Below are 23,392 nucleotides of genomic sequence, written 5' to 3'. Positions count from 1 at the left end.
ACATTAATAGCTTCTGTGTACATGGTCACAGGCCAGGTGGAAAAAGGGCACGGGGCGGTGGGGTTGAGTACAGTGTATTTCTGTTGCATTCAGAGGTAGTTAGCCATACTAGCCTCAAGTCTGGCAGAAGATAGGGTAGGTTGACACTAATTGGTTCAGAGGCATGAGTTTCAGGAGGTAACAATATACTTTGGTAAATACTAGAAATGGGTGCATTCCTTGTATCTATGGGCTGCAGAGAAGATTGTTAATACCAACCTGCAAGTGATGCTTCAGGAGATGGAGACAAGTGGAAATTTTCACCCAGTCTGGCCAGAGAAAGCAGTTTATAGCTGTGACCAAATGCAAGTACATGGCTGCAAACAGCTTAAAAATGGCTGATCTGGTGAAAATCTGACCCTTCGTTGCATGAGATCAAATAAAGACGTTTCAAAGTGTAGCATCTGTTGTAACTTGCATCTGAAGAGCTCCCAGCCTGTTGCTGTTTTTAGAATGGGGGGTGGGAAAGGGAATGCATGGAGTTCAGTCTGGGATTTTTTCAGCTCCCCCTGAAGCGTGGGGCAGGTTTATTGGAGCCCCCCTTCCCACCCTCCCTCCCCTGAGATGAGGGCTCCAATTCCCTCACCCCATCCTTCAGCACCTCCCAGGGAGCCTCAAGAATGAGCCCTGTCTGCTGCCTTCCCCTCTCCCATTCCAGAAACAGTGAGCACTGACAAAGAGCCTGGCTGTTGCTGTGGGAACCTGGCTGCAGGCTCCCAGCCCACAGCTAAATTCCTTTCCACCGTGGAACCAGCAGTGAACTTCTGTTTGGTCTGGGGCAATGCAAGACTCGGAACATCTTGTAAAAATCATTCTGAGACAGAAGTGCAGCTCCCAGCTATCTGCAGCCATCATGTTTCCACATGTTTGCTAGGCCTGCGTGAATGGCCGGAGCAGAGAATTTTCACACCATAATTACTCATGGTAATCCCTCCCACCTTCTGTTGAGGAACTGTGGTTATTGAAGGTATTTCAGAGTTGGTATAATAAAGTTGTTATACAGAATGATGGAGCCAGTTCACCATTATATCAATTTCTATTTAATTTGCGCTCCAGAATTCTTGAACAAATTTGAAGGTATGTTAATGAAATAAGAAAATCTTATCTGCCTTGCTAGTCATAGCGTTAGGCTCTTGTGACCTGTGCCCGCCTTTTCTCATTTTTTAAAATATTAGTTCATTTCTTTGAACCCATGCCCTGATTCATATGTGCATACCTAGTCCAAAGTCCTATTCTACTGGCACTGTTGTGTCATGTTTATAGTACCATAAATATGCCAGGTACTTTACAGTGATGTGAAAAAGGAGGAGGAGCTCGTATTCTAAATCTAAGATGTGAACAAATTAGAGGAGGTGAAAACCCAGTGAGTGGTGAGGAAAGAGAAGGAAGTGGCTAATATGGCTGTACTGTCACTTGCCCTGTCTAATGTTTGTGTCTAAATGTAACTCTTTTAATAAGACACCTTATAGAAGGATAAAGATTAGCAAGGAAGCTCGTGGTTTAAGTGACAGAGGTAGGTAGTTGAAGGCCGGTGAATTTCTTGGCTGCTCATCCACATTTTGAACAATTTTCCCCATTTCAATCTTCAGCATATGTGAAAGAGACCCCTGATTTTTCTCAAGTGGATGAGGATGAATACTTGCCAGAGGTTGATAACACGGTCATAGTTTGGGTTCTGGGAGAGAGGGACTTTTTAAGCATTACTTTGCATGTGGTCTTCTGTGCTGTTACAGGGTTTTTAGTGTGGAGCCCAATGGCATATTTTTGGGTAAGAATGAGAACGTTTGTTCTTTTTTTTTTTTTTATAAGTAAAGAATGGCCAAATTTGCAAGTCGTATGCACACAAATTAAAGTTGGGTGTTTGCTGTAATGCCAAGATAGTATTATTTACACTATTCCATGAAACAGGGCTTATAAGAGACAAATATTCACTTTATTTATTAATAATCCGACAGCTCAAAAAACTTCCTTTTATTCCTGTATCCATGCAACTATCCCATCTTCCATTGAAGCCTGTCTATTATTAGCAACTAGTGGGAGTTCAGTGAAATCTGATGCTAGAATATTAATAGCAATTGAGTAGGTGTCTAAACAGTTTAAAATTTAGCACAAGCGCACTGGCATTTGGGCAGAGACACTGCACTCATTTTTCATGTAGCATACCCTTACCCCTGAGTGGGTGGAGAACCCTTCAAATGCTCTACCATCCTCGTCAGAAGTGTAAGTTGAGTCTGTTCTTTAAGTCAGCTAAAAACTGTTTGTTAGTCTGCAGTACATTTAAAGGGAGTGTCTAATCTGCAACCAGGCTTCCCTGAGTTTTGCATTTTGCATGTGTGAACTGAAAGCCCCTTGTAGTACAAGGTCAAAAGGAGAACAGCATGGTGCCTTTTAAAGATGTTTTTCTTTTTCCTTTTTTTCTTAAAGCTACGTATTGACAATATCTAACATAGGGAGGACTGAATGGGAGGCAGATAGCTTTGGCAGTTGTCAGAAAGGTGTTCAGGGTGTTTGGTCACCATGGGAAAAGGGCTTGGCAACGAACCTAAGGCATTTGTCACTGGTTCAAGGAGCAACAAATTATCTTCCATCACTGGAAATAGACTCAAGTCACTTCTCCTTGCTGTGTGTAGCAGAGAATCTCTCTCCCACAGAAAGAGGGAAAGATTTTACTGAATGGCATTACATGTTACATCTTGAGTCAAAATCAGCAACCTCAGAGACTGTGGAATGCGCTAATCAAGAGCAAAGATCTGTTCATGCTTTAAACATGGATGGAGGGATGTTGTAACTGAATTTACAAAGCAAGACTCCAGAAGACACAACGAGTAATATTGAATTTTTAAAAAATCATAATTAGTAGAGGTGCATTGATACATCGGTCCATATTATATCAGGACCAATAAAAGGAAAATTGATGTTATTGGCAATGGGCTTTTTTTGGCTGATATGGCAGATCATGTTGCTGATAAATGCTGCATGCAGGCATGCAGCCACAGCATGCACATGACGAGTCTGGCTGCGTGGAGAGCAGCATCTGGCTGGTAAGTCTGTGGGGGTGAAGAGACGGGGGAAGGAGTGTGTGTGGGGGGGTGCAGATTGAGGCCCCCACAGTGAGGGAGGGAGTAGGGCTGGGGAAGAAACAGGTGCTGCCCAGCTGGGATGGGACAGGGCACGAGACAGCCATGAGTGGCTTGTCTGGGGGTTGCAGGGGGTGGGGGCAGTTTCTGCCACAGTACACTCCTGAGAGAGACATGGGGGATCTGTGTATGGGGTGGAGGGGTGGGGCTGCTGCTGCTGCAGGCTGGGGCTGAGAGTAGCACCTGGCTCTTCCTGGCAGGGGGTTGGGCTGGAGCTGCGCTCAGGGCAGGCAGTGATAGCGCTGGGAAGGCGGGGCTTGGGGAGGTCCACGGGGAATTTTGGGGAGGCTGTAGCCCTACACAGTAGTCCCCCTCCCAGCCCTGCTGCCACCTGCCCTGAGCACAGCCCTGGCCCAACCCCTCTTCTGGGAAGAGCTCGGCACTACCCTGAGCCCCAGCCTGCAGTGGCAGCCTGCCCTCGCCCAGGGCACAGATTCGGGGGCATGTCATACATGCTTCCTGTGGGAACAGTGTCCCCTCTCGCCATTCCCCCTCGACAAGCCATTCATGACCCTGTCTCACCCTACCCTGGCTAGCTAACGCCTACTCCAGCCCCACTCCTTTCCTCACCACAGGGGCCTCAATTTGCCCCTTATGTTCCTTCCCTCCTGAAAAGGCTTACCAGCTGGACGCTGCTCTCCAAGCTGCCAGGCTTTCATATCATCAATTGGATGTTGGCTGATAGGGCTCATTAATAATCAGTCTTTGGTATCGGCCCAAAAAATCTGTATCAGTGCATCCCTAATAATTGGTATTGAATTTGTATCCAGATTCAGGCAGATTTTTTTTAAAAGACTTTACAAGTTTGTTCACTAAAAATAAAGGGGACATAAGAGAGCAAATTTCTTCTTGGGTACCATAAAAATCAGTCGGCTTCTAGTCCCTTGGTTCTGAGTCTCATTTGTTGTTTCTGGCAAGGGTATATAGGGTTCTGTCAAAAGTATTAAATTGGCTACATACACGTATCTCAATAGTACCTGGAACAGTGTGCCTGTTATTGGGGAACAAGGAGGGAAGGGAAGCTTCTCCCTAAAACATTAGCAAGCACCCATGGTCCTATTTCCCAATAAGCTAAGCTGGTGCTCTTTTTTTGCCTTTGCTTATCTTATAGAATATTACTATCAGTACTGCAGGAGTATAAATGATGCTCCATACTATATAAACAATTCTGCTGGAATTCAGTTGACACATTTTAGTCTCTTACATAAATATGCCAGCTAATAATAAGTGGCAGCTATTTCCACCCCCTAAACTTTTCCTTGGAAAACCTATATAAATGTTTGATGTGGACGAAGTACAGAACTCTAGAACTCTTGGTTCAGAGATGATACCTTATGTTAGAACAATTAAGAAATTGCAAAAAAAACCCAACCCTTTTTCTGCTTTCAGGCACATGCGCACTTTCTCAGGCTCAAGGAAGATTAAAGAAAAAAAGATGATGTGGATGAGGCATTACAACACAAGGGTTTATACTCTGAGTGGCTGTTTCACACTGATCTAATTCTGATTAACCTTGGTATCATACTCAATTTGTCATTGTGCAGTTCTGTCATCCAGAGGGCTTTGTTCCTTAGATAGGGTGACCATATGTCCCAGATTGGCTGGGATGGGCCTGGATTTTGTAGGTTGTCTCAGCATCCCAATTGTTGGAGAAAATGGAAGCAAAAGTCCCAGATTGGTGGGAATCCACCTGCATATGCGGCTCCTGAGCCATAAGTTGGGCATGAGTGGGTGGGTTTGCACCAATGCAGGATTTTTGTTTCAGTGTTCTCAAGGGAGCCCACTCATTTGGCTGCTTCCTGGTCCAGACTCCACTGGGATGTAAGCAGAGTTACTTGCACAGTAGAGTCAGAATTGACTGGTGGAGGGTGTGGGGAGCCGGGGTGGGGGGTGGGGAGAGAGCACTGGCCCACTCCTGGAAACCACAGGGTTGGATGCATGTGTGCGTACGTGCATGCATACGGGTACCTCTCAGTCCCCTGTTCCAGATACCCTTACCCCATCCTGTATTTCCCTCGAACTTATTACGGTCACCCTATGCATAGGTAATAATTTCTCATGCTTTTTGTTATTTCAGGCATCTGGTCTTCCTTCTCACATTAGCTGTTATTCCACAGGCATAACCTTGATAATTCTGTTAAAGACACCACCCAGTATAGAAAATGTTCTTGCTTTTTGTGCTTTGGAAGTTTTACTTTAAACTCAGGGACCTCTTAATTGCTTGGCATGGGAGTTATATTACGTGATTTGAGATGTTGGTTTGCTGTTCAGTATGACTACTAAGCATGGCGGTTACTTAGATTGCAGTATACTTGAAATAAAATTATGTGCAATTTTAAACCTCCTTCCACCCCACAATCTTTAGACATTCAGCCATGACTATTTAGTTCAAACATGTTTTTTTCATTGAGTTAGATTAGCAGTTAGTGCTCTTAATTAATTAAAAAGTTTGGAAATGTGTGAAGTAATGATTGACAGTGGCATTAGCTTTAACTGATGCCTCCCTGATTTTTCATTATCCAAATCATGTTGTATAGTAACATAGCTTAGCATATAGCAAGTCATTATAAGATGCATGTGTCCCAGCAGAATTTTTCATAAATAGCTTATAGTTGCAAACTTGGGCATGTTGCTGTTCCCCTAGTGAGTACACAGGTAGCCTGAGTTAGAAGTTTAAATGTAATGGAAATAATTTATGTGCATTGGTTCAACTACTGAAATTTGTTTGCTTCAGTAAATCATTTGCCTCTTAATTTCTTTAAGTTGGTTAAGAGACGGATGTTTAAATCAGCACTTCATGTGTACTTTGCTACTATGTGGGCACATCCAAGGTCATAATTATCTAAGAATGTTAAGTGATTGAAAGGCATAGTCAAAGTTGCTGCAGTGTGTCCTTTTTTGATTCCATGAAATACAGCAATGAAGACTGGAAAGATTGGGAGAACCTACAAAAAATCTAGTACCTACAGTACTAGATTTTAAGCAACTTTTATGGGGCTGCATGAGATAAAAGATGTGTATAGACCTAAAGCAGCCAGCCAACCTGCATGTTGAGCTGCAACGTACAGGCTGCAGCTAAAGAACAGAGGAAAATAAACAGAACTGACTAGCCTTCTGAAGCATCAAGCATCATGTTATATCTTGAAAAGAATAGATAGCAATTACTGCTTCTCTTGGCTTAAGTGGTAGAAAGAGTCCTATGAGACCTACCTAATTTTTTCTTAGCAACTACTTACCCAGGTATAGACCTAAAAGCTTATTTCTCCCCATAATGACTAACAGTGTTTTATGCTAGTGTTTCAATTAAAGTCCTTGATTAAAGAAAATGATATGTAATGCTATTTAGAGATTTGCTATTTATACCAGATAGTCATGCATTAAAATCTTCACGCTCACAATTTGATACAGTTGTGAAAAATGCATCATCCCCGCAAGCAGCTTCTCTTAAGTTCACCCTGTATTTATACCAAATAGGTATTTAATTGGTCAGCAACATGTTTGTGACCTGTATTAGATGTTTACTGGGAAATATTTCTGGGCTGTACACTTATGTCAGGAACCTGTCTATTATGGGTGTGTAGGAGGTTTTTGCTCAAAGGATGAATGCAAGCACTGTAGGAGGGGGTGAATCTGACTCATATCCATGTTGCAGCTGTCATAGAGCATGTCTGTAGGAGAGTAACTGCTGTAAAGGATAGGCATGCTATTGCAGATGACTTGAATATGAATGGCAGCCTCTCTGAAATCAGGAAGGGGGGCAGAAGGGGAGATATGCTCCAACCAACAGTTTTATTAGATGGAATAAAAGTCTACATCATTGCTGTTCCCTATAAAATATCATGTATCCTACTTCTGAGGTATCATTTACTGGGCAGTCAAGCAGACTATTTCACTTGATGAACTTTTAGTTTGGTTCTATTCCTGATAGGCAGGGATCCTGGTTTTCTCTGATTTAAAAAAAAAAATCCCCAATATTTGGCTTTAAAAAAACCCCAAAGTCCGCATTTTTGTGATTAAAATACATATAGCGGTGTTTCATTTTAATCTCAAAAAATTGGATTTGGGGTTACTTTTTAAAGCTGAAAATTGGGGATTTTTTTAATCGGAGAAAACCAGGATCCCTGCCCATCAGGAATAGGTTAAAACTGAAAGTTCATCAAGTGAAATAGTCTAACTGCCTAGTAAAAAGTAGTATACAAGATATTTTAATCAGAGAGAACCAGGGTCCTTGCTGATAGGTCTCTCTACTTCTGTATATTAGTCTTCTGACCAGTAAATATAGTTTTCCTCTTGTTTGACTGCAGTCTCAAATTGCTGTGCTTGTATTTAGGCTCAGTACTGAGCCAGTGCAAGAAAGTCAACAGTGGTGGTGATGGGGAAGGTGGATTTGCTCTTCATACTGATGGTGCAGCCCATAATACTTCCTAGTTGCTCTCGGACGACTACCTGTGAATAATGTTGGAGTGATGTTGCTGCTATGATAATCCAGGAAATATGCGAGTAGCAAGGATTTTTTGGGAGGGTGCTTTCTTTTATTAGACCAACTAGAAGGCATCACCCCCCAAAAAATATACCTGTGAATACACAGAATGGGGGAAATTTCTGTGGCCGCTTTGCATTTGAAAGCCCTCCTGGGAATGTGAGAAATTTCTTCTTTGCCTCTTAAACGTTGCATGAGAGGAGTGGGCATCTTGCAAATACAGCTTGATTGACACTAGCAAAGCATTTCAGTGAGCTGCTTAAAACATGTTTGCTAGGGTTGCAGTTACTATTCTTTAAAGGGTTTTTCCTTAAATATTCTTAAAAACAACAACCCCCCCCCAAACAAAACAACCCCCCCACCAAAAAAAAAGGCAAAACTCTCCAGATGTTGCCAGATTCACTTGCTCAGAATTTTGAAACATTCTCTTTGGGCTGAAAAAATATATGCTTGATCACAGCTGAAGCAAATACTTTGGGAAGTATTATCTTCTAGATGCATATGGAGTTTAGGATAATTTAAATAAAGGGGTGTATTCCATTTACAGAAAGTATTCAAAAACTCAATATACAATTCTTTCTGTCTGTCTTTGTAAGTAGTTCTTGAACAGTAAAAAAATATGTGCCTGTGAAGAGTCACTTATCCACATTTCATGGCAACTTGTAAATGGGCTTCACGAATTTTAAAGGTTTTTTTTTAAGGACTAAATGGCTTCAAACTAAATTTCTTTTTTTCTTTTCTTTTCTTCGTAGACCAGAGGAGACCAATAGAAGAGTGAAAAATGTAAGATACTTTTTAACACTTTCTGAAATAATGTCACTCTAATTCAAGTTTTATAAAACATATCTAGTAATATTATTGCCATGCTTAGCTTCATCTTGAGCTCATCCATTTATCTGATATAAATTAGTACAAATTTACTATGATTTCTTTCAGGTTTCATTTCTCAAACAGAAAAGGTTAATTCAATACAGGCATACCTCGGAGATATTGCGGGTTCGGTTCCAGACCACTGCAATAAAGCGAATATCGCAATAAAGCGAGTCACATGAATTTTCTGGTTTCCCAGTGCACATAAAAGTTATGTTTACACTATACTGTAGTCTATTAAGTGTGCAGTAGCATTATGTCTAAAAAAAAAATGTACATACCTTAATTAAAAAATACTTTATTGCTAAAAAAAATACTAACCAATGGAAAAATGGTGCTGATAGACTTGCTCAACGCAGGGTTGCCACAAACCTTCAGTTTGTAAAAAAACGCAATATCTGCGAAGCGCAATAAAGCGAAGCACAATAAAATGAGGTATGCCTGTACAAGAATTAATTTCTATTCTTTAAGATGCATTTAGATGCAACACAATAGCCATGGTAAAGTAATTTTGAGACACTAACAAATATTGCATTAGTACTTGGAAACCTCCAAAGTAACTGCAGCATTGTGCTCAAATGGTGTGTCAATTTAATAACCAACTAATGAACTTCTAAAATTCACTTTTTTGGCTTTCAGGTTTTGATTACATTGTACTGGCTTGGAAGGAAAGCTCAAAGCAACCCTCATTATAATGGTCCATACTTGAACCTTAAAGCATTTGAAAAGTTACTGGGACAAGCTCTCACTAAGGTAAAAATCTAGGTAGAATATTTTAAATATGATCTTTCTAAGGATGTATATCAAATGGCAAACTGTAAGGTGTGCCGATATCATGCATTGATGATGTCAGCTCTTAAAAACAAATCCATTAAGACAGTGCTCAACCTAACCAGCCCCACAAGCCAGATCCCATGTGTAGACCTGGTCCACTGTTGCAGTCCAGCATCCTGGCATCTGGCCATGAACCGGACTTGCAGGTCAGATCCAGCTGTGGACTTGATTCTGTGCACCAACACACGATGGCACACAGGGCCATGTCATCCAGCCTGTGAGGCTCCCCACACATCCAGAAATTCAGTGGTGGGACAGTAGTGGCAGCATTAATTGCTGTGGCTCCGGAAGCAATTAATGCTGCCACTGCTTCCCTGCCACCATATATCCAGACCTGTGGGGAGCCTTGTTGGCTAGGTGATATGAGTTCATGGGCCATAGGTTGAGCACCACTGCTTTAGGGAGTTGGTTGTCTTCGTAGAAGCTGGTAACTGTTTATCATGGTATACTTTCAAATGGGCATCATATTCTTCTGTTACCAGTTTAACAAGCTTTTATATATTTATTTTAAACTCTTAAAATGCACTTTCCTGAAGTTCAGGATATATATACAAATGTTTTAAAATTATGTGTGTTCATGTACCTTTAAAAAAAAAAAAAAAAAAAAGCCTATTTCAAAATTAAAATGTTACTTTCTACTTTTAGGCACTTGAAGAATCCAGCAGTTTGAAAAGAAGTGGCAGGGATAGTGGATACGGTGATATTTGGAGCATTGACCGTGGAGAAGCATTTTCTTCAATTAGCCATAAAAGAGACGATTCGTTTGATAGCCTGGACTCCTTTGGTTCAAGATCCTCTGCAAGTTTTTCATCAGATATAACCTTGAAAGGCGGCAGCGAAGGTATCTTGCTTTATTAAGCTCCTATATTTCTGATGGATTGTTTGCTGGGTCACATATGGTGGCAGTGGCAAGGGTAGGGAAAAATGCATAGACCTAATGCTGCAGGTGCCTAGCCATTTAAATTCCCAGTCTTCTAAAGTGCCTCTAAATAAGAGATTTCAGAAGATGCCATGGCAGGATTCCTTTACAGAAATAAATATTAGTAGGTTGCTATTGCTTGAAGCAGAGTTACCTGATCACATGAATATCTCCAGTTAGAATTGTTTACAACACAGTTGTTGCCAACTGTGTTACTTTACTTCTTGCATTTCTTTAAAGCATAGAGAAGAATGTTTTAAGGTATCAGCTCTTGCCTACCACCTGATCTCTTCCAAATCCCATATAACCTTCCTCAGAAGTAGGATTCATTTCCCTAACTTGACCTATCTGAAACTTTTCATCTGATACCTTTTAGTTGGTCAAATAAAAGGCTTGGTGGAAAACTTTGATTGTTTTTTCAGTATTTCCACCCTTTTAATGTGCTTTCAAAACTGCTGATTGAAAGGCCTGATGAAACCTATCAACAAGCAAGACGTACAAGGAAACTGAATTCAGAAATGCAACTCATCCTGTTTTGCCTTGCTAGTCTATTTAAACACCTAAGATTTTTACATAATCTTTTAATTACATAATCACCATAATTAGAGATGTGCTTTTTGCTTTGTTGTGTTTTTTCTTTTTTGTAGCCATAAATGAGATTTCTACATCTTTTTCATATATTGTCATACACCAGTATTGGATTAAAATATTTGGAAATTTTGGATTTACTTTGGTTCCTCATTTCATCTGTAAAGTGAGGATGAGGCTTGTGAATCAAATCCCTTCAGTTGTTTCTGTGTGCATCATTTCCTAAGTGGTTGAATGCTTTTAAAATTGGAAGTAAAACACATTACACATGATTGCAAGCTCTACTCTTTTGAGCAGACCTGTAAACTTGGGCAGTTCTCACATTTTAGGTTATAAATTGTATTATGCTACTTAGTCAAGATTTCAGATTCGTAGAGTAATTTTTTATAGAGAGATAATTTTGGATGCTTTGAGTATTAATTAGAAGTGCATTGATACATCAGTCTGATATCAGATCAGCACCAATATAAAGAAAATTGACTGTATTGGAAATTGGGCTGATGTGGTCGATTTAATGTGGCCAATAAATGCCCATGTGTACAGCTGCAGCGCAGCATGTAGGTGGCAAGGAGCATGGCCCAGCAGCTTGTAGAGCTGTGTGCAGCTGTTAAGTCTGTTGTGGTGGAAGGGACGTGGGAGCAGGAGCAGATTAAGGCCCCCATGGTGAGTGGGACTAGGGCAGGCACTGTCCCGCTGGGACGAGCCAGGGTGCAGAAAGGAGCTGTAGTTCATTGGGGGTGGGGGGAGGGGCACCTCAAGAGTGAATGGGGGTGTGCACAGATCTGGAAGCACCATCCCACCGTGCCCTCCCGGGGGACACACAGCAGTAGGAGCTGCCCCCCTGCATCTCCCCAGACAAGCCACGTCTCTGTCCTGCACCCACCCTGCCCCAACTGGACAGCACCCCTGCCCCAGCCCCATTCCCTTCCTCATCGCAGGGGCCTTGATCTGCTCCCTTCCCTTCCCTTCCCTTCCCTTTTCCCTTTTACCACAACAGACTTACCAGGTGGACACTGCTCTTCAAGCCGCTGGGCTGTGTATCAGAAATCGGATTGGCATCGGCTGTTATGCCACCATAAAAATTGGTATCGGCTCCAAAAATCTCTATCGGTGCACCCCTAGTATTACTCTAATGAGACTGTAGAGTTCAGGTATCACTACCTGAAATATTAACATGTAGCTTTGTTGACAAATTTCAAAGGTCAGTGTTTATTAAGCTTAAATTACTTGCATTTGCCAGACTTTAAACTTTGGGTCTGGAAATCAGCGCTTTGCTCTCAAAACCCCCCCAACAAAAGAAAAGTAATGCTAGTATGCAAATTGAGTTCAACCTACTGGATCTCATCACAGCTTTGTGACAAACTTCTAAAAAATACCCTTGCTGTTGTCTTGTCAATAGCTTTATGAAATCTGAGCAGAAACTTGAGAATGCGCACATGAATCTACTTTTATTTTATGGCATTTAAAGTGATATCATGAAGTTTGTCTTTAGGGGATAAAATGCATTTCTGCCTTTTCTTTTTTCTTTTAAGGTTGTGGAAGTGACACAGAGTCTGAACTGCCTTACAAAATGCACAATTCCCATAAAGATGACATGTCCTATCGCAGACTTTCTGCTGTTGAACCAAAGCCTCTTACAGATTTCAATCGTTTCTTACCCAGTAAAAGTAAACCAGCAGCATATATGCCAGCACCTTTGAGGAAAAAGAGGATAGAAAAAAATGAGGACAACAGAAGAAGCTGGGCAAGTCCTGTCTCCACCGAGTCAGATGGAGCACTTTCAAGGTACTAGCAGGTTATCTAAGTAAAGTAGGTCTTTTTTTTTCATTGTGACAAACTGACAAATACAATAAGCTTATTCATTACGCCAAAGAGAATACATCTTTTCTGTAATCCAAATGACAAAATTGCGCATAGTTTAAGACTTAGGTTCTTTGTGTAGCTAGTAGTATGTGAATAACATTTTGAGGATGGTACAAATTTAACACTGGGAATTTATGATCTCAAAGTGGAGTGATAAAATGTCTTAAATACGTTTTACTTCTTGGCTAAAGCGTCATCCCAAAATTCAGTTGTTGTTAATTACTAGCTATGTTTTTTTTTTAAAATGCATACTCTTTAGATAAATGTCTGAAAACAGTCCGATACTTCTGTGATTTCACCATCTTCACTTTGTTCCTGCTTTGATCAACCTCAGTGGGCAAAGAAAAGATCCTTTAGCAACCTGCCAAAGTAGCAGAGCAGAATGCATGTTCACAGATCCAGCTTCCCTGCAGATGATTTCCGAGTATGACAGTGGCTCTGAATCAGAAGATGAAAGAAGGCTGCCTGATGTGGACTTGGATGATTTGGCAAAACGTAGATTCTTAATAGTAAAAAAGAGCCCAGTGAGCCTTGCTGCATCTGAACATCTTTATATGTTGCACAAAGACTCTCCTAAGTCTTTTTCACGAGAGAGTTATCCAGCTCATCCATTAGCTGTGCTACTTGAACCAATGAGGTCAGACATACTAGTACTAGATACAAATAACTATCCTACTAAAATTGCAATCTCTAAGGAGTGTAAACTAACAAGCATTTCTAATAACTTTTAACATAGCCAGTAAATGACTACATCTTCTGTAGCTGAATTCTTATTCTTTTCAGGTCAAATAAGATGCTATTGTAACCATTTCACTTTGTTTTAACTCTGAGGTAATGGAACAGGGAGCTAATTTGCTTCATTTACAAGGCAGAACTTTTGCAACAAAAAGCATGTCTCTTGCGCATGTTACGTTGTTGTTCCTAAAATATCTTCATTGATTGGATATTTTGAACAGTAACCAGAAGAGTCAGAGATACTTGGACCTTAAAGTGGAAAGCAATCCAACCATCCACATTCATTCAACATTTTCTGAGTATTTTGATGATGAGGAAGAGAGAGCCATAAGCATCCCAGATATTGAAAAGGATGATCTATATGTTCGCAAGCTAAACTCAGCGGTGACAAAAGCAATGGTTTCTTTTGACAAGTTTCTTCCTAAGTTTTGGACTCCAGAAGAATTAGAATGGAAAAAAATTAAGAAATATTCTTCCAAACCTTGGTATAAGGAATTTCAGGGGTTCAGGTGTGTGTTTATGCATGCTCCTGTTATATTTCCTGTATGTACAACCTTTAGCTGGAGTGTTGCTTAAAGTGTGTGGCTGCATCCAGAAACTGATTTTTTTTTTTCTTTTTTTTTCCATCATCATCTCCACTGGCTTCCTTTTGATAGCAGCTGAAGGTTTAACAGCATTTTTAGTGGAGGTTTTGTGCAGTTTTCTCTCTGACAGTGGAATTTAATTGATATGTTGTCTGTGACAAGCTATATCACTTTTCCCTCTGTGTGCTGTGCTCCAGTTATTCTAAATATTTCCTTATGTTCCCTCCTTTTCATTCCTTTTGCTACTCTACAGCCAAAAGAGATCAGATTCTGAAGATGAGGATTCAGTGTATAAACAAAGCAGTGCTGCTATTGGTAATGAACCAAGGCTAAGTCTTGATTTGAACAGCCATTATGGAAAGGATCCAAACCATACTAAACAAACTGCTGAATATGTGCGAAAATCTCTGTCACAAATGGCAGAAGGCAGAAAGATGGAGTCTTCTGATCAACCCAGGTTGATATCATTGCATAAACTTGCATTCCCCTGCTGCATCAAAGGATCCTACAAGTTATGCAGCAGTTAAGTTAATTTAATGGGCGTCACCTGCAATATTGCTGGTGTACCAAATTTAAGCGCAGAAATGCAATAAATAGCAACTTGACTACCTAAATGTAAAGGTCATAGCAAACTACAAAAGATTTTGTGCCCGAGAATGCGATCTCTTTGTTTCTACAATGGTGGATGTGCTGTCTTGACACTTCTAGAGTGGTGGACATGCTGCAGCGTCGTAATTGTAGAAAATGCTGAATAATGTATGGGTGCTTGTCTAAATATTGCAATTGTAAAACAAATATGCTTCTGAATACTTTTGTCTTGATTCAGCTTTTCTTTTGCCACTTAATGATATTCTATCTTCCTCCTTTTTATGTGCTTCAGTCAGTTTTCATTACTTCAGGCCCTGCAAAAATATACTGACTACTTGTCTTCTGAAACAAAGACCAAAATTGATCCTACTTCTGGCCCTAGGCTCGTAACATGCCGAAAGAATGTTTCTTTTACACCAGGGTGCAGTCAGAAGGAGACTGAGAATGGAGAACTGTACCCAGACTTGGAAAATGATGATTTATTTGTACGGAGGACTGGGGCTTCCCATGTGAATCCAGTTGTTCTTCAGGATCCTGACTATTTTAAAAAATTCTCTGAGCAAGAGCCTTCTCTAGAGGGTGAAATAATTTTACAGCCCAGAGAAGAGCAAACTGTGATTCCAGACTTAGAAAAAGATGACATGATTGTTCGTAAAGCCCAAGCACAGAAAAAAGCAGTGCCTTTATCAGGTGCTCCAGACAGATACCATCCTGCACTCTTTCCTGATCCTTGGAGTCTTCCAGAGGAAATCCGGTCCAAGTTCCTTTGCTTACTTGAGAAGAGCAGCATGTTGCAAGAGAAGAAAAATGCTGGTGTGGTGTTATCACCCTCTTCACGACAGAAGGATGATATGTTGACTCGAAAGATTGACTCCTGGAAAGTAGGAAGCGTTGTGCAGCCGATCAGTTTTATACCAGGTCCATGCAGTGAAGAAGACTGGAAAAAATGGGAAGCTATCCGAGAAGCCAGCAAAGTTAGACACAAGAAGCGGCAGATGGTTGAGAGGTCAGGTTGTGTATCTGCACAGACTAAATTTGTATCTGAATTATTGGAACTGTCCCTGTTTAAGGAAAGCATCATCTTGTACTGATACATGCATGCAAGTGTGACGGCTTCAACATATTTATTTTGTTATGTAATCCATAAAAAAGCTTCATTTGCTTTCATTAAATTTTGCTTTGGGCTGCAATACCATATTTTCAACCATAATTAGGATATTTCATGTTCCATTATGACTGGTGGTAACTTCTATCAAGATACCAGCAGTGTCTCAGATTAATATACTTCTATTTCATGGCTGAACAGGCACATTCATTGATTGCTCAAGAGACCATAGAAGCTGAGGTGTAGGTTTTCAATATAAAGTTCCTGAAGCCCATGGCACACACTCATGTCAAGTCACCCCATGATCTGATCATGTGGCATGGCAGGAGGTTGATTGTTGGGATTGGGGATCGGATCCCAATCGCACCCTTTGCCATTGCCTTCATGATCCTGAGTTCCCTCTGCACTGACAAGTTGAAAGCCAGGTGTCTGCTCCCCCATGTAACCTGGGACTGCCCTGGAGCTGGGACCAGCAATCAGCTGTTTGTCATCCTTGGATCTGTTTGAGGGTTTCCTCCTGTGGAAGTTTAAACGCTGTTTTCAGCAACTCCAGTAGGACTATGGAGAGTAGGGTTGCTGAAGGTTTTTTCCTACCAAAGACTGTAAAGTGTAGGTGAACAGTTTCAGTTGCTGGCATCGGGTGCATGTGTACCACCCTTGACATTTATCCCATGATTAAGATGTTAATTGTGGTATAAATGTAATGTGTAGAGAGGCCCTGAAGTACATGAATGCTTTGATTCTTGAAGGGTGTTGGTAATGCCCATGATCCAGGATTAAAAAAGGTCCAGAAACTAATTTTTTACAGCTGTAGGCCTGGTATCTGAGGTAGAAAACACCAATAACCCTATGCCCTTTAAGAAAACCTACCCTGAAAAGAGAGGGTGCATACGTATGGTGCTAATTTAGTTTCCACTGGAATATCTTCACTCTCCCAATCATAACATCTTCCCTGCTTTCAGATATACTCTTTTTTTAATGAAAGTTCCACTGCTCCATCCCCGGGGTGATGATAACTTCTCTCTCCAGTCTGCACTGTAACTACTGCTCTTTTTCAAATGTCATGCTCAGTCCTGGAGAGTGGGTCTTCCTGAGTTTGTTCTTAGCACTGAAAATACGGCATTGCGAATTGCAGTTTTTTATGTTCTGCGTCCTTCATTTATGATTGATACATTTTCATGTTCCAGCCAATATTTTTGTTGTCTCACTTTATATTTCAGCTTCACACAGTTAACCAAATGCAAGAAGTGCTTAACAGTATATCTCAAATATTTTGAAAATAATTGAGCTGTTGTAAGGATTTTTCATTAAAAAATATTTTTTAGTAAATAAAATGCCTTTACTAATGTTTTGTATTTTAAAATGTTTTAAATACATCCTGCTGGATGTATTTGGGTCTGTGTCATGTGTGTTAAGCTGATTTACTTTTGGCATTGTTTAATTCATTTCATTTATTGTGTGCCTTAAAACTAGGAATGGGTGAATTAATTGGAACCAAAGTAGCAATTTTTGTTAGGACTGTGTGGTTTTAATTTTCATTTATTGAAACAGTTGTGGTTTGCATGTATTCCTTGTGGTTTGGCAGTGCTGGAAGAAGTAATTTACAGTCTTCCCAAAGATAGAAGCACTAGAAATTGGGATGGAGAGGATTGTTTCAAAAGTTTACGAACTTGATTTGCCAAAGTGTGTAGTTTCTGAAGTTTCTCTCTAGCATTTGAACTGTGGAGTGCTCTAAAAAGCTTGCAACCCCTAACCATTTGAGGGTCACCCATTGCTTTAATCAGAGTAGTTGCTTACCAGACTTTTTACTGTTCTCTTGCTTATCATGGAAGATGCACTGAAATTAATTTATTTTTGGTTTTCTCAGACTGTTTCAAAAGCTTTCTGATGAGCATGGGTAAGTTTGATAAAGACATGAAAGGTATTACCCTACTACTTTTGTGTATGTTGTTTAACTTTTTTATGCATGCACAATAGCTAAAAACTCTTGCTTGAAGCAACTTGTGCATGCTGCTTTATAGTTCTGTGCTTGGGCAATTTACTTAACAAGTATAGGAAATCCAATAGCTGTGCTTGTGACAGCTTCCTTGTGGCATAAAGCATTGCATATGCGGAGAACAAATTTTAATCACTCATGTTTGGTATGTTAAAATCAGCAGTGGAATTTGTTTTGCTAAAACGTTACACATGGCAACTATATATGCATAAATTGGGTTTTTAGATATTCATCAAATATGCAGTAAGGCTAGTACATGTATTTTATTTTATTTGAAATAGGGCACAAGTGAGAATTCTGGAGCTGTTTTAAAGATCTATTTTATAGGAAGGTTGGAAGATTTCCCAGCTACTCCAAATGTATGAAACAATGCAAGATAAATCATACAGAAAGACTCAAGCAAGTCAATAGCAGATAGCTTTAGAGTGAAATTAGTTTAGAGAAGCATTTCTGTTGGGTTGAATTTCTTGTTTCAGCATGTGACATTTAATCATCTTCATCAAAACCTGACATCAAAACTCAACTTTTTTTGAAAAAGGAAGATCCTAGTAGAGGAAGATAATTGAAACTTAGAGGGGCAAGTGATAGTGGATTTTCTTTTGAGATTTTTGAAAAAGTATAGTCTGTTAGAAAGATTGCGTTTTCTTGATATTGTCTAATTATCCGCAATATTGAGTTTGTTATCCACAATAATTTTCTGCTCGTGATATAAAAGTTTAACTAGAAGAGCAAGGAAGGGCCAGAGAATGGTAAATAAATAAGTACCCAGTGAAATAACCATGGGATTGTTAACCAAAGTCCAGAGCCTTTGGTTACTAGTGAAAAGGTTTGACCTCTTCCTAAACCTCAGGTGGATATGACATGAAGTCACCAGACAATTTTGTACAACATATTCATGCTTAGGTATACGCTGAAGTTTGGAAGGGAAGAAACATGGTCAGGGCTTTACCTAAATGTTTGGCAATATAGTTAACTTGCACAATGCCTTTTAAAATATTATTAGGCCAGATTTAATTTAATAACATTATTTTTTCCCTTTCAGTATATTCCATTGGTCTTGCAGTCCAGTGCCATTCCTTGTCATTCAGGTGGTCATAGTATTCTTCAACCTAAAGCTAGGTGGTTGGGAGCAGAAGTGGCATTCTTCTGAAGCGTTAGAATGGGAGAAGGCTGTCATGTCTCTCTGACTATGGCTGCGTCTTAAATCTGGAAGAGGTTCTAAAAGATTGCAGAGAATAGGAAATAAAGAACTCACACAATTTCAGAACCTCTTCTGAATGAATAGATAAACACAAGACCTCTTAAAATTCCATGTTTTTTTGGCCTAATAACTATTTATTTATGGCGTGGAAGAGCTCAAACAAGTGTGCGACCGAAATTGAGTTTATAGTTTGGTGGCTAGGGCACTCTTACAATATGGAAAACAACTAATATATAATACTGTCTACTTCTCAGTTGTGAAAATTCCATGGGCGATGAGGGAGGGAATCAGTGCTTGTGCACATGCTTGCGCATGTTGCAGAATATTTTGAAAGGTCTGCATTATGATGTACAAAACGTGCAGAAAATTGTCATGCAGTGCAGCTGTCTTCTGTCTTAATGACTTAATACAGGTGAGAACAGAGAAGAAAGTAGCACAGGAACGGATGTCAAATATGGCAAGTGAAGTGAAAGAGAAGAGAGCTGTGGGAAAATTTAGTAGGAGGAGAGTGGGTGACAATGCAATAATGGAACTTGAAATTGGTATGGACAGCTTAATGAAAGTTGAGACAGAGTAAGATTATTCTAGCTGTTGGACATTAAATCAAAGAGGGTCAGGAAGGCTGAGAAGGAAGAAATTGGGAAGTCATGGCATGAACCAAACTGCTTTTTGGTTCATGGAGGATGGAGTTGTCTTTAGAAATGTCTGGGTGGCTGCAGCTTTGTGTGTGTTGGTGGGGAGGGGGAGATTGAGAGGCAGAGGCATTCATAATTTATATGAGAAGTGATAAAATTTTGAAAGCTTTCGTATGAAGAAAGAAAAGGAGGATGATTTCATAGACATTAGGGCTGGAAGGGACCTCGGGAGATCGAGTCCAGCCCCCTGCCCAAACGGCAGGAAGTCAGCTGGGGTCATAGGATCCCAGCAAGATAAGCATCCAATTTACTCTCGAAGGTGTTCAATGTAGGCGCTTGAACCACCTCCGCTGGCAGACTGTTCCAGACCTTGGGGGCTCGGACAGTAAAGAAATTCTTCCTTATGTCCAGCCTGAAATGGTCTTGCAGGAGTTTGTGACCATTCGACCTCGTGATCCCATGGGGCGCTCTGGTGAACAGATGTTCCCCCAGATCCTGGTGGTCACCCCTGATAAACTTGTAGGTGGCCATCAGATCACCCCTGAGCCTGCGCTTTTCCAGGCTAAAGAGCCCCATGGCTCTCAGCCTGTCATCGTAAGATCTGTTTTCCTGACCTCTGATCATGCGCGTGGCTCTCCTCTGGACTCTCTCAAGCTTCTCCACATCCTTTTTGAATTGTGGAGCCCAAAACTGGATGCAGTACTCCAGCTGCAGCCTCACCAAGGCCGAGTACAAGGGGAGAATGACGTCCCGGGATTTGCTCGAGAAGCATCTATGGATGCACGCCAGCAATTAAACATGGTTCCAAGATTGTGGGCCTGAGGAATAGGTAAAAATGACAGAACTGGACACATGGAGGGAGAAAATGGGATTTGGGGGGGTAGAAGAGAATTTGAGTGGAAAGAAGCAGCGGAGATCTGTGAGGAGCAGGCAAATGTGAAGAATCAATTTGAATGATTAATACAAAGCTGCAACAAAACCACAGGAGCTGCTGCTTACTTTTTCTAGTCTTATTAGAACAAAGATACTGTTTATTGACATGACACTGGCATTGTTACACATCCCAGCCTGCATATTTAGCTACTTGTCAAGGCTTTGTATGTTTTTACTATTTCGTGCTCCATTTAAAACTGCCCTCCAAGAGCTTCATCATATTAACATAAATCCCTTCCTTTCAAAAGTTCCACTTGAGTAAATATTGGCACAAATAAATCTAAGCATAACAATCCTTTTCCTAGGAGTAAGTCTTTGACTGATATCAGCGCAGATGAACTGCAGTCAATGCGCAAGATTCGTTTTGAAGAGCTACAGAAAATAAAAGTCCAGCTACAAGAACAAGACCAAAGGTGGCAAGATGTAAGTGTTCCCTGCCCCCAACCTCTGTGCGCATATACCTCTAACGTCACGCAGTTTCTATCCTGCATTACCTGAGAGGTGCTGAGTACATTCAGCTTCACTTAGGCTGTTGTGTGCACTCTGTATTTCACACAACTGAGTCCAAAAAGACCCAGTCCAAACAATTGCCCTAGCCTAGATTATCAGAAGAAAGGATGAAATCTGATGCCTTAATTCTTCTACTGCATCTTATTGAACTCTGCCAGGTAAACCTTTTTCTATTGTAGCCTTTGAGGACTAAACAGTAAATACCAGCCTGAAGGCTGCTTTCTGTGTATGACAATAAGGCTAAGTACAGAATTTGCACATAAACCAGTATAAGTGATTGGAAACCAGTCTAAACCTGCAACAGAACAGAAGTTCAGCATATATAGACCAGTTTCAAAATAGTGGGACTTGGGCTGAGAGAGATCTGGATGGATGCAGTACTAGACTTAATCAGTTTAGGTCAGAGCAGTATATTGAAATTCTGTACCATATCCCATAGCAAATCACCTTTCTTCACTGTCCTCTGGCATCACAGGTACCCCTTGCAGGGCAGTGTGCTAGCCTTGGCTGGTGCTTATCTGCAAAGGGTGAGCACCGGGCCAGCCTTGCTCCTGAGCTGGCACAGATAGAGCCTCTGTCTCCTGTCTGAGCAGCTGAGTGGGGGAAGGACAGAATGATAACAGAGCCATCCTGCATATGGCCCTGGCCCCGAGCTGGCATAGCAGCTGGGGTGGGGAAAGCTCTTCCTTCCGCTCATCACTCCCACCCAACCCACTTGACAGCTGTAGCCAGGAGCCATCTTAGAGCCAGACTGTCCGCCATGCCGGGAATTAGGAGCAGAGAGGTGGGAAGCAGAGACCCCTGCTGCATGCAGAGACCCCCCCTGACTTTGTTGACTTGGATCTTGGGGAAGGGAGAGATGGGCCAGGTCTGCATGGCAATGGGGCTCTACTTCCCCCTTCCTACTCGCAGTTCCCAGCTTGGTGGATAGCTGCAGCCACGAGCAGCTGCTCAGAGCCTCTGTCTCTTGCCTGCGTGGCTGGGCAGGGGGGAAGAGGGGTAAGGGGTGGGAGAAGGGAGCTGAACCTCAGAGATGTGCAGGTCTCCACTGTGCCAGGAACCTGGGGCAGAAGGAGAGTGGAGCCCCTTGTTGTGCAAATCCAGTCTGCCCTGGCACCCTCCAAACCCAAGCCAGCAAGTTTTACTGGGGTTTACTCCCCAGCCCTGGTTCCTGGAATGGCAGAGAAATATGCAGCTCTGAGCCATGGCTTTATACCCCCACCTTGTCTGGTCACAGGCAGGAGACGGAGACTTCAAGCAGCAACTCCTGGCTGCAGGTGTCCACCAAGGCTGAGAACTGAGAGCAGGCATGTGGGAGAAATGCCCACCCTGCCATGTGGGCACCCTATTCCCACCATGTTGGTTTGGGGCTGGGCCTGGGCAGCTGGGGGCTCCTTTTCCCCCAGCCACTGCTGAAAGCTGGGGAGAGATGCTGCACTGGCCAATCAGGGGTGGCCAGCTGCTTGGCTTGCAATTCCCCAACAGCCTCCTGGGAGGCATGTGAGTACCCCTAGCTGCTGGCCACCTCTGTGCCTCTTCCCCCAAGTGTGAACTGGAGTTCTGTTCGCTCCCAGACTAATGTAGGGTGCTTTAAAAAAAAAGCTGTGAAAGTTACTGTAAATCCCCCTCAGGCTTTTTGAACCTCTGTACCTAGCCTAAAAGATAAGATGCCATATTTAGTGATAGTGTCATTCTACTAGATAGTTTCTTCTCTGGGAATAGAGTATCGTTTGGTCTGCATATTTGTAAATGTAATATAGGCGTAATATAAAAACAGCTATATTATAGTATCATATCATATAATATTGTATAGTATGGCTTAATACAATGATCTGCAAGAAAGATTGCAAATCGCATTTGGGGGAAGCTAAACAGGGCATGCTTCTGCTTAGAGGAATACATCTTAGTGTTACTGTGCAATCTAATAATAGTTAGAATACCACATTAAATTGTTCAGTGATAGAAAGCATTACACATGTAATGAAAGTTAGTGAAGGGCTGATGGTTGAGTATATTTGAGTATTCGGCCATTTAGGGGGAAAAAAATTTCTTCCTTGTAAATTGCATTAATGTATATTTTTTTACCTTGCTAATTCTTTAAAAAATTTCCCCAAAAATATTCTGCTTTCAATTCATCTTCAATACTGACATTAGCTTATTAAAACTAATGCATCAGTCAGTTGTTATATTGCTTCGCTTTACTTAAAAAAACAACCAAATAAACAGTTGCATTTAAATAAAACAGTTTTCTGTTTTTCTAGAATAAATAAGAATATTATAGAATATTTAAGAATAAATATTGAAGAAGTAACTGGAAAAAACTGAAAAAGAAAAGTTAATTTTCCTTTTAAATTTCAGACCGGAAGATCAACAGG

At 41.1% G+C, this 23,392-nt stretch overlaps 1 protein-coding gene across 6 annotated transcripts in view; it reads left to right on the top strand.

Annotated features, from left to right (window-relative positions):
* The window catches only part of LMO7 (LIM domain 7), a 197,447-nt gene that overhangs the window by 130,785 nt on the left and 43,270 nt on the right, over nucleotides 1-23,392 (top strand). For 4 of the 6 annotated variants that reach the window (XM_090024144.1, XM_090024136.1, XM_090024153.1 and 1 more), the window contains 10 exons: nucleotides 8,409-8,439; nucleotides 9,166-9,279; nucleotides 10,006-10,201; nucleotides 12,400-12,652; nucleotides 13,065-13,367; nucleotides 13,687-13,974; nucleotides 14,303-14,506; nucleotides 14,930-15,643; nucleotides 17,610-17,639; nucleotides 20,813-20,930. In XM_090024144.1, the coding sequence (XP_089880270.1) occupies nucleotides 8,409-8,439; nucleotides 9,166-9,279; nucleotides 10,006-10,201; nucleotides 12,400-12,652; nucleotides 13,065-13,367; nucleotides 13,687-13,974; nucleotides 14,303-14,506; nucleotides 14,930-15,643; nucleotides 17,610-17,639; nucleotides 20,813-20,930 (2,251 nt within the window). The remainder of the gene's footprint in view (nucleotides 1-8,408; nucleotides 8,440-9,165; nucleotides 9,280-10,005; nucleotides 10,202-12,399; nucleotides 12,653-13,064; nucleotides 13,368-13,686; nucleotides 13,975-14,302; nucleotides 14,507-14,929; nucleotides 15,644-17,609; nucleotides 17,640-20,812; nucleotides 20,931-23,392) is intronic. The other 2 variants (XM_090024179.1, XM_090024170.1) reach the window with 1 other exon arrangement.

Source organism: Crocodylus siamensis, chromosome 1 (genome assembly GCF_052110815.1).
Source record: "Crocodylus siamensis isolate JL-2025a chromosome 1, ASM5211081v1, whole genome shotgun sequence".
In the NCBI taxonomy this organism is placed as follows: Eukaryota; Metazoa; Chordata; order Crocodylia; family Crocodylidae; genus Crocodylus; species Crocodylus siamensis.
This window is presented reverse-complemented; position numbering and strand designations above follow the sequence as displayed.